This window comes from Strix uralensis, chromosome 10 (genome assembly GCF_047716275.1).
Source record: "Strix uralensis isolate ZFMK-TIS-50842 chromosome 10, bStrUra1, whole genome shotgun sequence".
NCBI classification, from domain to species: Eukaryota; Metazoa; Chordata; class Aves; order Strigiformes; family Strigidae; genus Strix; species Strix uralensis.
In genome coordinates, this window is record NC_133981.1 from 20,649,590 (window position 1) to 20,662,520 (window position 12,931).

Genomic DNA, 12,931 nt, shown 5'->3' on the forward strand with positions numbered 1-12,931 from the left:
GGGAGCAGCTCCTACCTGGATGCAGCCCCTGTGGAACCAGGCGTGCTTGCACGCTGGGCACACCATGGTGCCGTAGGACTTTTGTCCCCGACAAGGTCCAGGCAGATGAGGCAGGCGGTGTTCTTCCTCCGGAGCCACCTCCGCTGCCTGCTCCGGGCTGTGCTCCCCGCAGAAGGACCTGGGGGAAAAGGAAAGGGATGGGCGGGGTGAGAAGCGCTGGGTCCTTCCCCGGTGGCAGCGAGGAGGAGAGAGTGCAGAGAGTAACAACCAACTTCATTGTGCTGGTGGAGGGGGCTCAGGACCAGCACGTGAGGATGGCACGTGGCTGGTCCTGCGACGTCGTCTGGGCTGCCTGTAGGTGTTTCGGGCTCGACGTCGCAAGCGGGAGCGGTCTCGCACCCGCGTGGGCCCAGCGGGGCTGGAGGGGCAGCTGCCCTGAAGGGCTGGAGAGCCGCGGGAGGATGCTGATGGAGCCTGGCTGGGGATGCTGGGGCCGGTGGGCTCCGAGAAGCCACTGGAGGCTGTAAGGGAAGCGGGAAGGTCAGGGGCACAGCCTCCCAGGCCTCTCTGGCAGGAGAGGCCAGAGCGGTGCCCCCAGCCCTCCTGGAGCAGAGAGGCCTTGCCTGGGCCCTTGTCCCAGCCCAGGGGCACCCACCCGGGTGCTTTGCCTCTTACCGGTGCCCAGGCCAGCACAGCTGTCACACTCCCAGCTGGTCGTGCTGGTCCTCAACTGGGAGCAGCGTCTGTGAGTGCCCTCGGCAGCGCAGGAGCAGCACAGGAGCAATTGCCAGGGCCTGGGGAAGCAAACGGGTTCATGGCTGTGAGGACCACAGCACGGGATTGTCCAGCTCAGCTCTTGTTCTCAGTCCTTCCGCTTGGAGCTCTTGGCGAGAGAGAGATCCCGTGCAGAGCCCGGGGTGCCACATGGGCAACTTACCCCTGTGCCTCTGCCTGCTCCCTGCCTCCTGGACACAGGCACTCACAGGCATCGCAGCGGCTGTGCCTCTCGCTGAGGTCGTCGTACGCGTGGGGGTCCTGCGATGGCAATCTGATGGAGAAAGGAAAATTGCTGTGTCCCTGCTGCCCTGGCAATAAGGCAGATGCAGAGCACCCCCGCTCTTCCCCCCCGGCCTGCCTTCCAGCTTGGTGAAGCTGAAGCCCAGGCTCACGGGACAGCGGAGGGCCAGGACCGCAGGGGCAGTCCCTGGCATGGCACAGCACTCCCAGCCTCCTGTCTGGTGAGCTGGGCAGGACACCAACCTGAAGGGGATGCGGATGCCCATGCTCAGCATTTCTGAAGAGAATGCATCCCTGTCTCTACAGAGTGGGCACCGGAAACAAGAAATGCCATCGCGCACAGCCTGTCCCTGCAGCAGAAACATAAGGAGCAGGAGTGAGGCCCTGGTGCTGCTGAGCACCTGCCGTGACCCGGGCGCGAGGGAGCAGCTCCTACCTGGATGCAGCCCCTGTGGAACCAGGCGTGCTTGCACGCTGGGCACACCATGGTGCCGTAGGACTTTCTGTCCCCGACAACATCCAGGCAGAGAAGGCAGGTGGTGTCCTTCTCTGGAGCTGCCTCCACTGCCTGCTCTGGGCTGTGCTCCCCACAAAAGGACCTGGGGGGAAAAGGAAAGGAGTGGGTGGGGTGAGAAGCGCTGGGTCCTTCCCTGATGGCAGGTTAGGAGAGGAGAGGAGGTACCTGTACTGAAAAAAGAACTGCGTCACGCATCCCCCCTCCGCAGCACAGGGCAGATGGAAGCTGCGGTCGCAGCCCTCCTGGCGGCAGGTGGTGGCAGCCCCGCTCTTGCCACAGACGAAGCATTGCTGGAAAGAGCACAGCAGCCCCCATCAGCGGCAGCCTCAGGGCCTCCCCAGCCAGCCCCACGCCTCCGGGCAGGGTGCAGCATGTGGCCGCTGCTGGGTCACAGACTGCAGATCCGCCCGGCGCACACAGCTGCTGGGCTGCAGCCTCTGTGGAGCTGCTGGGAGCAAGGCTTTTGTCCCAGAGCTGGTTGGAGGGGCTGGGATTTCTTCCTTGGGGTCTAGGCTAAGCTCCCACGAACCTCTCCTGGCACAAATCTCCCTGATCTGGTCAGGTCCTCACCTTCTGTGCTGCCCGCTCGATTGTGCGGCGGATATCCTCTGGGAGAAATCCCATCAGCCCCATGTCCTCAAGTGGCTGCTGGGAAAGATTGTTGGCAAAAAACTGCAGAAGAGAAGAGATGAGGAGCTGATGAGGAGAGCGTGGCCGGGACTGCCTGTCGGCAAGCTGGAGGGAGCCCCGGGGGCACTCACCAGGCAAAACACATGGGCACAGAGCCCTTGCTGATGGATTTTGTGCCCGCAGATATCCGGGTCCGCCGCTGCCCGGCCACACAGCATGCATGCTGGAGAGGAGAGAGCAAACGCCACCGGGAATGAGCACCTCTGCGGGGGTGGGGAAAGCGTCCCTGAGGGATTGGCCCCGAGGGCCTGCTCTGTGTCTGGTGGGCCGATGGGCAGGGCTGGGGGCCATGGCCAGGAAGGGGCATCGCAGGCAGGGGTGTCCCAGCAGGCGCCCACTGCCCAGTCCAGGCCCCGCTCGCTGCGGGAAGGAGGGGCCCTGCCCTGCGGCCGCTGGGGAGCTCCTGCCTCCCCCTGCCACCGCCCCCGCTGAGCACCCCAACAACCTTCCTGCTCTGCTGCAGGAGGGATACTTTGCTCTCACCCTGCTCCATCGAGTCGGGGGCCTTCCGCTTTCTCCCAGACATGGTGGACATTAACAGTGAGGGTTGGGAGAGTCACTGTCCCAGCAGTACTGGCGTGTCTCTCCCAGGCGCTTCCCGGCTGACTCTGAGGGAGAAGCAGGGCACAGGTGAGCTTGCAGCACAGGCCCAGCACCCCGAGGCGTGCGGCCCCCGTCCTGCCTCGGCAGCGATGTACGGCCTGAGCCCCGTCTCTCCCCTGCCCTCTCCTCACCTCTCCAGGTCGCACTGACACACCTGAGCCTGGCTTGCCCCTGTGTGTCACGGTGTCCATGGTGACAGCAGCATCCCCAAATATGGGCACGGCCGGTCACTGTGGCCATGGTGAAGTCAGCACCACTGGCCTGGGTGTGCCCCCTGATCCGGGCAGGGATGCCCTCGGCCTCCTGCCACCCGCTGGGCCCGAGCCCTTGGCACCCGCGTAACCGGGGCGGCTGCTCCTGCAGCAAGAGCAGAGCCAAATGCCAGGTCCTGCGGCGCAGCCATCGAGGGGGCACTGCTGGCCGAAAGGTGCTGTTCAGGCCGTGCAGCTCCAGGGCTCCAGCCCCGGCCAAGGGAAACCTCTGCTCCTGCCCCCGGCACCAGGAGTGCTGCCAGCGGGTCGGGGAAGGGGATCCTTCCTCTCTGCGCCGCCCCGCTGAGGCTGCATCTGCAGCCCCGACACTGGCTCTGGGCTCCCCGGTACAGGGGCAGAAGCCACCTTTGAGCCTGGCCTGGGCTCAGAGGCGGTGGGTGGCCGGGGCACAGCACAGGGCCTCAGGACGGCACCCAAATGTCGCAGGTGGCCCAACATCTTTCCCCTGAACTCCTTAGAGCTTTGATGTGCTGCCTCCAGAGCAAAAAGCAGCGGGACCGCAAGCTGGGGAGTCACGGCAGAAACGGCCTTTTCCATGGCAATAAAGTGCCTTTCAGAGTCAGCGTGAGCCTTTCCTTGGTGGGGTAGGAAAGTGCAAGTGGCTGTGGGGCAGCTTCGGAGGCGGTGGGTGGGAGCGTTGACCCGTTTGCGGGTCAAGAGGCTCTGCAGAGGGATCTGCACAGGCTGGGTGGATGGGCTGAGTTTTGTCAAGCACTGGAACAGGCTGCCCAGGGGAGTGTTGAGTCACCATCCCTGCAGGTATTCAAAGCACATGTAGCCGTGGCACTTAGGGACGTGCTTTAGTGGTGGACTTGGCAGCGTTACGTTAATGGTTGGGCTCGATGATCTCAAGGGTCTTTTCCAACCTAAATGATTCTATGATTCTCATTACCGTTCAATGTTTGCTTAATCACCATTCGATTACCATTTGCTTTTCATTCAATCATCGATTAATTACCACTCGACCATCGCTTAATCACTAATAAAAGCCTTCCAGTTAACCCCCCAATGATGACTTCTCTGAATAATTCACCTGCGACAGCCAGACAAAAACCAGATGGTGCCTGAGGCACAACCAGAGTAGGAAAAAAGGAATGCAAAGTCCAGTGTTGGAGAACCCAGGTGCCAAATTCAGTTCAGGGCCAAGAGAGAAACCTCTCACCCCCAGAAGCCCTTCTACGATACTAGCTGGCTGACACTGCTGAGAGGGACTAGAGGCTTCCCAGTGTCCTCGGCCATCCTCTTCTACCAGCCACCTTCCAAGCCGAAGAACTCTGCTGCTCGGGGTTTCCTTCTCACCACACTTGCCGAGATCTCGCTCGGCCTTCCGACGCCCGGGTGTTACAGAGCTCCGTGAGCTCGATGCTGACAGAGGTGAACGGTGCCAGGGAACAAGCCCCTGGGTTCAGAGCGGGGCTGTGCATGCCCCCAGCTCTTTGGGCAGCTCCACTGGAGCTCCAGTGCTGGGGAAGGGCCTCGGAGCACCCGTCGCAATCCCCCTGAAGAGCACAAGCTGTTCTGGCCATGTCCACACCTCGCGTCTTCCCAGTCACAGCAGTCAAGAACAGAAGGACAAAGTGCTGCCGCTGAGCTCTCTTTTGGACCCTCTCTACCTGCTTTCCTTCCTCGTTGCCTCTTTGTTGGCAGAAAAGTCCCTCAGGTCTCCCTGGTTCCCCTGCCTGCCTCCGAGAGGACAGCTGCTCCCTCCTGGAAGGAGTCGACTTTCACGCTGCATTAGGGCCTCTCAGGAAGGCCCTTAACACACACACCCTAAGACCACCGGTAGTTTGCCTGAAGAGCAGAGGGTTGTTCAAGTCTGCACAGTCACCAGGCAGGATTTCCTTCGCGCTTTGGTCTCCGTTATTCTTTCATTCGGCCTTCTAGCTCGCCGCCAACTTCCACAGAGCTGTTCAGCAGTGACTCTGCAGCCAAATCCTTTCTCTTCCCTGCACTAGAAAGGTACTTGCTGGTCTCCAAGGGGAGGGAAATCCTTTGGGATGACGCACATTGCCCAGGCCCCTGTTACCCTCCCAGAGAGCACATGTGATTTTTTGCCCTCAGGGGCGTATGAGGGGACTCAGGCCCTCAGTAACAGGTACTGCTCTGGCTCCCCTGAGCTCTGTGGAGTAAATTCCTTACCAGGTGTTTGCAAGCCCTACGCAAAAGGATTTCTTGGCTTATACTGCCAGAAGGAAGCCTTCAGCCTGGTACAGCCACAATCATGGGGGGCAGCAGGCCCTGGAACTGGGCAGCGGGAATGCCCTTTGGCTACCGTAGCAAGACAATCTGCAGCAATCTTCATATCAACTCCAGACGTGACACTGAGCAGAACTTGTAAAGAAACGTAGCTTTGCCACTTGTGTGAACTTCCCCCAGGGAATCTGAGCCGGCTGCGGGGCCAGTGAGGCCCGAAGCACACGGCCATGGCGCTGGGCAGCCGGCCAAGGCCAGCCCGCAAGGAGCTCCCTGGCAAGGTGCTGCCAATCCCTGGGGAGGAGACAACCCTCCGGGCCCAGCCCGTAATGCTGCCCCTCGAGAAAGGGAGGAGGAAGCCGACAAATGAGCATGGAATCTCCCGGAGCAGAGATGAACAGCCAACTTTATTGTGCCAGTGGAGGGGGATCAGGGCCAGCACACAGGGATGGCGCACGGCTGCTCCCGCGACAGTGTCTGGGCCAGCTGTAAGGATTTTGGGCTCGACGCTGCGAGCGGGAGCGGGCTCATCTCCGCATGTGCCCAGTGGGGCTGGAGCGGCTGCTGCTCTCGAGAGCTGGAGAGCTGCAGGAAGACGTTGATGGCAGCTGGTTGGCGGTGCTGGGGCTGCTGCTCTCAGGTACCTGGGAGCCATGGGACGGCCCCAGTGCTGCCTGGCCGCCGCTGCTGCTCTCAGCACCTGGTGCTGGCGCGCAGCTCCTCTCCTGGCGCCTTCTGGGCCGGCTGTAGGGCTTTTGGGCCCGACGTTGCAACCGGGAGCGGCGTCGCATGTTGTCGGGCCCAGGTGGGCTGGAGCAGCTGCTGCCCTCAAGCACTGGGGAGCTGTGGGACGGCTCCGATGCTGCCTGGCTACCGGTGCTGGGGCTGCTGGTCTCTGGTGCTGGAGATCCAAGAGATTGCCTCGATGGGTGACCCCCAGCACGTCCTGGTGCCTGGGGTTGTTCCTCCCCTGGCGCAGGATGTGGTACTTCTCCTTGTTGAACCCCATGAGGTTCCTCCAGCCTGTTGAGGTCCCTCTGGATGGTGGGACGACCCTCTGGTGCATCAACCACTCCTCCCAGTTTGGTGTCATCTACCAACCTGCTGTGGGTGCACTCTTGCCCCATCGTCCCAATTGGTAGTGAAGGTGTGAAACGGTTCTGGCCCCAGCATGGACCTCTGGGGAACAGCACCAGTGACCATCTGGACCTTGTGCTGCTGATCGCCGCCCTCTGGACCTGGCTGTTGAGCCCATTTTCAGGCCATGCTGATGGGTCCTGACTATTGTCTTGTTGGGTACAAGCCCTGGGGGGCTTTGGCTTGCTTAAACCCAACCCTGCACCTTGGGCAGAGCCTGCATCTTCCTCCCGTCCCAGCTTCCATCTCTTGTACGTGTCCCTCTTGTCCTTGAGCTCAGTCAGGAGCTCTTTGCAGACCTTCGACCACCTCTCTTCGTCTCCTGCCTATCAGGATGGCTCGTTTGGCTTGGAGAAGATGATCACTGGAAATCAACCAGGTCTCCTGGGCCACACTTCTCTCCAGGGCTGTATCCCATGGAATTCTTCCAGGCAGGTTACTTAAGTGGCCTCAAGTTGCTCCAGGGAAGGTTTAGACTGGATATTAGGAATATTTCTTTCCAGAACGGGTTGTTGGGTGTTGGAATCGGCTACCCAGGGCAGTGGCAGAGTCTCCATCCCTTGAGGTGTTTAAGAGTCGGGTTGACACAGCGCTGAGGGATCTGGTGGAGTTGAGAACGATCAGTGTGAGGTTAATGGTTGGACTAGATGATCTTCAAGGTCTTTTCCAACCTAGAGGATTTTGTGATTCTGTGATTCTGTGATGCTGACTGTCTGGTGCTGGGGCAGCTGCTCTCGGGCACCGGGGTGCCGTGGGACTGTCCCAGTGCCGACTGGCTACTAGTGCTGGGGCCGGTGAGCTCCGAGAAGCCATTGGAGGCTGTAAGGGAAGGGGGAAGGTCAGGGGCATGGCCACCCAGGCCTCTCTGGCAGGAGAGGCCAGAGCGGTGCCCCCAGCCCTCCTGGAGCAGAGAGGCTCTGCCAAGCCCAGCCTGGGCACTGGCTGCCAGGCCTTGCCTGGGCCCTGGTCCCAGCCCAAGGGGCACCCACCCGGGTGCTTTGCCTCTTACCGGTGCCCAGGCCAGCACAGCTGTCGCACTCCCAGCTGGCCGTGCTGGTCCTCAACTGGGAGTAGCGTCTGTGAGTGCCCTCGGCAGCGCAGGAGCAGCACAGGAGCAGTTGCCAGGGCCTGGGGAAGCAAACGGGTTCATGGCTGTGAGGACAAAGTGACCGCAGCACGGGATTGTCCAGCACAGCTCTTGTTCTCAGTCCTTCCGCTTGGAGCTCTTGGCGAGAGAGAGATCCCGTGCAGAGCCCGGGGTGCCGCATGGGCAACTTACCCCTGTGCCTCTGCCTGCTCCCTGCCTCCTGGACACAGGCACTCACAGGCATCGCAGCGGCTGTGCCTCTCGCTGAGGTCATCATATGCATGCGGGTCCTGCAATGGCAATCTGATGGAGAAAGGAAAATTGCTGTGTCCCTGCTGCCCTGGCAATAAGGCAGATGCAGAGCACCCCCGCTCTTCCCCCCCGGCCTGCCTTCCAGCTTGGTGAAGCTGAAGCCCAGGCTCACGGGACAGCGGAGGGCCAGGATCGCAGGGGAAGTCCCTGGCATGGCACAGCACTCCCAGCCTCCTGTCTGGTGAGCTGGGCAGGACACCAACCTGAAGGGGATGCGGATGCCCATGCTCAGCATTTCTGAAGAGAATGCATCCCTGTCTCTACAGAGTGGGCACCGGAAACAAGAAATGCCATCGCGCACAGCCTGTCCCTGCAGCAGAAACATAAGGAGCAGGAGTGAGGCCCTGGTGCTGCTGAGTGCCTGCCGTGCCCCAGGGGCGAGGGAGCAGCTCCTACCTGGATGCAGCCCCTGTGGAACCAGGCGTGCTTGCACGCTGGGCACACCATGGTGCCGTAGGACTTTTGTCCCCGACAAGGTCCAGGCAGATGAGGCAGGCGGTGTTCTTCCTCCGGAGCCACCTCCGCTGCCTGCTCCGGGCTGTGCTCCCCGCAGAAGGACCTGGGGGAAAAGGAAAGGGATGGGCGGGGTGAGAAGCGCTGGGTCCTTCCCCGGTGGCAGCGAGGAGGAGAGAGTGCAGAGAGTAACAACCAACTTCATTGTGCTGGTGGAGGGGGCTCAGGACCAGCACGTGAGGATGGCACGTGGCTGGTCCTGCGACGTCGTCTGGGCTGCCTGTAGGTGTTTCGGGCTCGACGTCGCAAGCGGGAGCGGTCTCGCACCCGCGTGGGCCCAGCGGGGCTGGAGGGGCAGCTGCCCTGAAGGGCTGGAGAGCCGCGGGAGGATGCTGATGGAGCCTGGCTGGGGATGCTGGGGCCGGTGGGCTCCGAGAAGCCACTGGAGGCTGTAAGGGAAGCGGGAAGGTCAGGGGCACAGCCTCCCAGGCCTCTCTGGCAGGAGAGGCCAGAGCGGTGCCCCCAGCCCTCCTGGAGCAGAGAGGCCTTGCCTGGGCCCTTGTCCCAGCCCAGGGGCACCCACCCGGGTGCTTTGCCTCTTACCGGTGCCCAGGCCAGCACAGCTGTCACACTCCCAGCTGGTCGTGCTGGTCCTCAACTGGGAGCAGCGTCTGTGAGTGCCCTCAGCAGCGCAGGAGCAGCACAGGAGCAGTTGCCAGGGCCTGGGGAAGCAAACGGGTTCATGGCTGTGAGGACCACAGCACGGGATTGTCCAGCTCAGCTCTTGTTCTCAGTCCTTCCGCTTGGAGCTCTTGGCGAGAGAGAGATCCCGTGCAGAGCCCGGGGTGCCACATGGGCAACTTACCCCTGTGCCTCTGCCTGCTCCCTGCCTCCTGGACACAGGCACTCACAGGCATCGCAGCGGCTGTGCCTCTCGCTGAGGTCGTCGTACGCGTGGGGGTCCTGCGATGGCAATCTGATGGAGAAAGGAAAATTGCTGTGTCCCTGCTGCCCTGGCAATAAGGCAGATGCAGAGCACCCCCGCTCTTCCCCCCCGGCCTGCCTTCCAGCTTGGTGAAGCTGAAGCCCAGGCTCACGGGACAGCGGAGGGCCAGGACCGCAGGGGCAGTCCCTGGCATGGCACAGCACTCCCAGCCTCCTGTCTGGTGAGCTGGGCAGGACACCAACCTGAAGGGGATGCGGATGCCCATGCTCAGCATTTCTGAAGAGAATGCATCCCTGTCTCTACAGAGTGGGCACCGGAAACAAGAAATGCCATCGCGCACAGCCTGTCCCTGCAGCAGAAACATAAGGAGCAGGAGTGAGGCCCTGGTGCTGCTGAGCGCCTGCCGTGACCCGGGCGCGAGGGAGCAGCTCCTACCTGGATGCAGCCCCTGTGGAACCAGGCGTGCTTGCACGCTGGGCACACCATGGTGCCGTAGGACTTTCTGTCCCCGACAACATCCAGGCAGAGAAGGCAGGTGGTGTCCTTCTCTGGAGCTGCCTCCACTGCCTGCTCTGGGCTGTGCTCCCCACAAAAGGACCTGGGGGGAAAAGGAAAGGAGTGGGTGGGGTGAGAAGCGCTGGGTCCTTCCCTGATGGCAGGTTAGGAGAGGAGAGGAGGTACCTGTACTGAAAAAAGAACTGCGTCACGCATCCCCCCTCCGCAGCACAGGGCAGATGGAAGCTGCGGTCGCAGCCCTCCTGGCGGCAGGTGGTGGCAGCCCCGCTCTTGCCACAGACGAAGCATTGCTGGAAAGAGCACAGCAGCCCCCATCAGCGGCAGCCTCAGGGCCTCCCCAGCCAGCCCCACGCCTCCGGGCAGGGTGCAGCATGTGGCCGCTGCTGGGTCACAGACTGCAGATCCGCCCGGCGCACACAGCTGCTGGGCTGCAGCCTCTGTGGAGCTGCTGGGAGCAAGGCTTTTGTCCCAGAGCTGGTTGGAGGGGCTGGGATTTCTTCCTTGGGGTCTAGGCTAAGCTCCCACGAACCTCTCCTGGCACAAATCTCCCTGATCTGGTCAGGTCCTCACCTTCTGTGCTGCCCGCTCGATTGTGCGGCGGATATCCTCTGGGAGAAATCCCATCAGCCCCATGTCCTCAAGTGGCTGCTGGGAAAGATTGTTGGCAAAAAACTGCAGAAGAGAAGAGATGAGGAGCTGATGAGGAGAGCGTGGCCGGGACTGCCTGTCGGCAAGCTGGAGGGAGCCCCGGGGGCACTCACCAGGCAAAACACATGGGCACAGAGCCCTTGCTGATGGATTTTGTGCCCGCAGATATCCGGGTCCGCCGCTGCCCGGCCACACAGCATGCATGCTGGAGAGGAGAGAGCAAACGCCACCGGGAATGAGCACCTCTGCGGGGGTGGGGAAAGCGTCCCTGAGGGATTGGCCCCGAGGGCCTGCTCTGTGTCTGGTGGGCCGATGGGCAGGGCTGGGGGCCATGGCCAGGAAGGGGCATCGCAGGCAGGGGTGTCCCAGCAGGCGCCCACTGCCCAGTCCAGGCCCCGCTCGCTGCGGGAAGGAGGGGCCCTGCCCTGCGGCCGCTGGGGAGCTCCTGCCTCCCCCTGCCACCGCCCCCGCTGAGCACCCCAACAACCTTCCTGCTCTGCTGCAGGAGGGATACTTTGCTCTCACCCTGCTCCATCGAGTCGGGGGCCTTCCGCTTTCTCCCAGACATGGTGGACGTTAACAGTGAGGGTTGGGAGAGTCACTGTCCCAGCAGTACTGGCGTGTCTCTCCCAGGCGCTTCCCGGCTGACTCTGAGGGAGAAGCAGGGCACAGGTGAGCTTGCAGCACAGGCCCAGCACCCCGAGGCGTGCGGCCCCCGTCCTGCCTCGGCAGCGATGTACGGCCTGAGCCCCGTCTCTCCCCTGCCCTCTCCTCACCTCTCCAGGTCGCACTGACACACCTGAGCCTGGCTTGCCCCTGTGTGTCACGGTGTCCATGGTGACAGCAGCATCCCCAAATATGGGCACGGCCGGTCACTGTGGCCATGGTGAAGTCAGCACCACTGGCCTGGGTGTGCCCCCTGATCCGGGCAGGGATGCCCTCGGCCTCCTGCCACCCGCTGGGCCCGAGCCCTTGGCACCCGCGTAACCGGGGCGGCTGCTCCTGCAGCAAGAGCAGAGCCAAATGCCAGGTCCTGCGGCGCAGCCATCGAGGGGGCACTGCTGGCCGAAAGGTGCTGTTCAGGCCGTGCAGCTCCAGGGCTCCAGCCCCGGCCAAGGGAAACCTCTGCTCCTGCCCCCGGCACCAGGAGTGCTGCCAGCGGGTCGGGGAAGGGGATCCTTCCTCTCTGCGCCGCCCCGCTGAGGCTGCATCTGCAGCCCCGACACTGGCTCTGGGCTCCCCGGTACAGGGGCAGAAGCCACCTTTGAGCCTGGCCTGGGCTCAGAGGCGGTGGGTGGCCGGGGCACAGCACAGGGCCTCAGGACGGCACCCAAATGTCGCAGGTGGCCCAACATCTTTCCCCTGAACTCCTTAGAGCTTTGATGTGCTGCCTCCAGAGCAAAAAGCAGCGGGACCGCAAGCTGGGGAGTCACGGCAGAAACGGCCTTTTCCATGGCAATAAAGTGCCTTTCAGAGTCAGCGTGAGCCTTTCCTTGGTGGGGTAGGAAAGTGCAAGTGGCTGTGGGGCAGCTTCGGAGGCGGTGGGTGGGAGCGTTGACCCGTTTGCGGGTCAAGAGGCTCTGCAGAGGGATCTGCACAGGCTGGGTGGATGGGCTGAGTTTTGTCAAGCACTGGAACAGGCTGCCCAGGGGAGTGTTGAGTCACCATCCCTGCAGGTATTCAAAGCACATGTAGCCGTGGCACTTAGGGACGTGCTTTAGTGGTGGACTTGGCAGCGTTACGTTAATGGTTGGGCTCGATGATCTCAAGGGTCTTTTCCAACCTAAATGATTCTATGATTCTCATTACCGTTCAATGTTTGCTTAATCACCATTCGATTACCATTTGCTTTTCATTCAATCATCGATTAATTACCACTCGACCATCGCTTAATCACTAATAAAAGCCTTCCAGTTAACCCCCCAATGATGACTTCTCTGAATAATTCACCTGCGACAGCCAGACAAAAACCAGATGGTGCCTGAGGCACAACCAGAGTAGGAAAAAAGGAATGCAAAGTCCAGTGTTGGAGAACCCAGGTGCCAAATTCAGTTCAGGGCCAAGAGAGAAACCTCTCACCCCCAGAAGCCCTTCTACGATACTAGCTGGCTGACACTGCTGAGAGGGACTAGAGGCTTCCCAGTGTCCTCGGCCATCCTCTTCTACCAGCCACCTTCCAAGCCGAAGAACTCTGCTGCTCGGGGTTTCCTTCTCACCACACTTGCCGAGATCTCGCTCGGCCTTCCGACGCCCGGGTGTTACAGAGCTCCGTGAGCTCGATGCTGACAGAGGTGAACGGTGCCAGGGAACAAGCCCCTGGGTTCAGAGCGGGGCTGTGCATGCCCCCAGCTCTTTGGGCAGCTCCACTGGAGCTCCAGTGCTGGGGAAGGGCCTCGGAGCACCCGTCGCAATCCCCCTGAAGAGCACAAGCTGTTCTGGCCATGTCCACACCTCGCGTCTTCCCAGTCACAGCAGTCAAGAACAGAAGGACAAAGTGCTGCCGCTGAGCTCTCTTTTGGACCCTCTCTACCTGCTTTCCT

The 12,931-nt window shown here is 61.8% G+C and overlaps 2 protein-coding genes across 2 annotated transcripts; both read right to left on the reverse strand.

Annotated features, from left to right (window-relative positions):
- Positions 1 to 48: 48 nt before the first annotated feature.
- LOC141947682 (E3 ubiquitin-protein ligase PHF7-like) lies at positions 49 to 2,729 on the reverse strand. The gene is given in 11 exon segments (XM_074879013.1): positions 49 to 178; positions 273 to 521; positions 676 to 794; positions 938 to 1,048; positions 1,261 to 1,398; positions 1,400 to 1,444; positions 1,446 to 1,616; positions 1,700 to 1,824; positions 2,105 to 2,206; positions 2,296 to 2,387; positions 2,708 to 2,729. Coding segments are annotated over 10 exon segments (1,161 nt in total). The 5' UTR covers positions 2,718 to 2,729; the 3' UTR covers positions 49 to 178; position 273.
- Positions 2,730 to 8,052: 5,323 nt separating this feature from the next.
- On the reverse strand, positions 8,053 to 11,038 carry LOC141947709 (E3 ubiquitin-protein ligase PHF7-like). The gene is made up of 11 exons (XM_074879091.1): positions 10,917 to 11,038; positions 10,505 to 10,596; positions 10,314 to 10,415; positions 9,909 to 10,033; positions 9,663 to 9,825; positions 9,470 to 9,576; positions 9,147 to 9,257; positions 8,885 to 9,003; positions 8,482 to 8,730; positions 8,225 to 8,387; positions 8,053 to 8,138 (listed from the first exon to the last, which is right to left on the reverse strand). The coding sequence occupies exons 1-9, from the start codon at positions 10,957 to 10,959 to the stop codon at positions 8,483 to 8,485; spliced, it is 1,110 nt and encodes a 369-aa protein (XP_074735192.1). The 5' UTR covers positions 10,960 to 11,038; the 3' UTR covers positions 8,053 to 8,138; positions 8,225 to 8,387; position 8,482.
- Between the last annotated feature and the right edge of the window lie 1,893 nt (positions 11,039 to 12,931).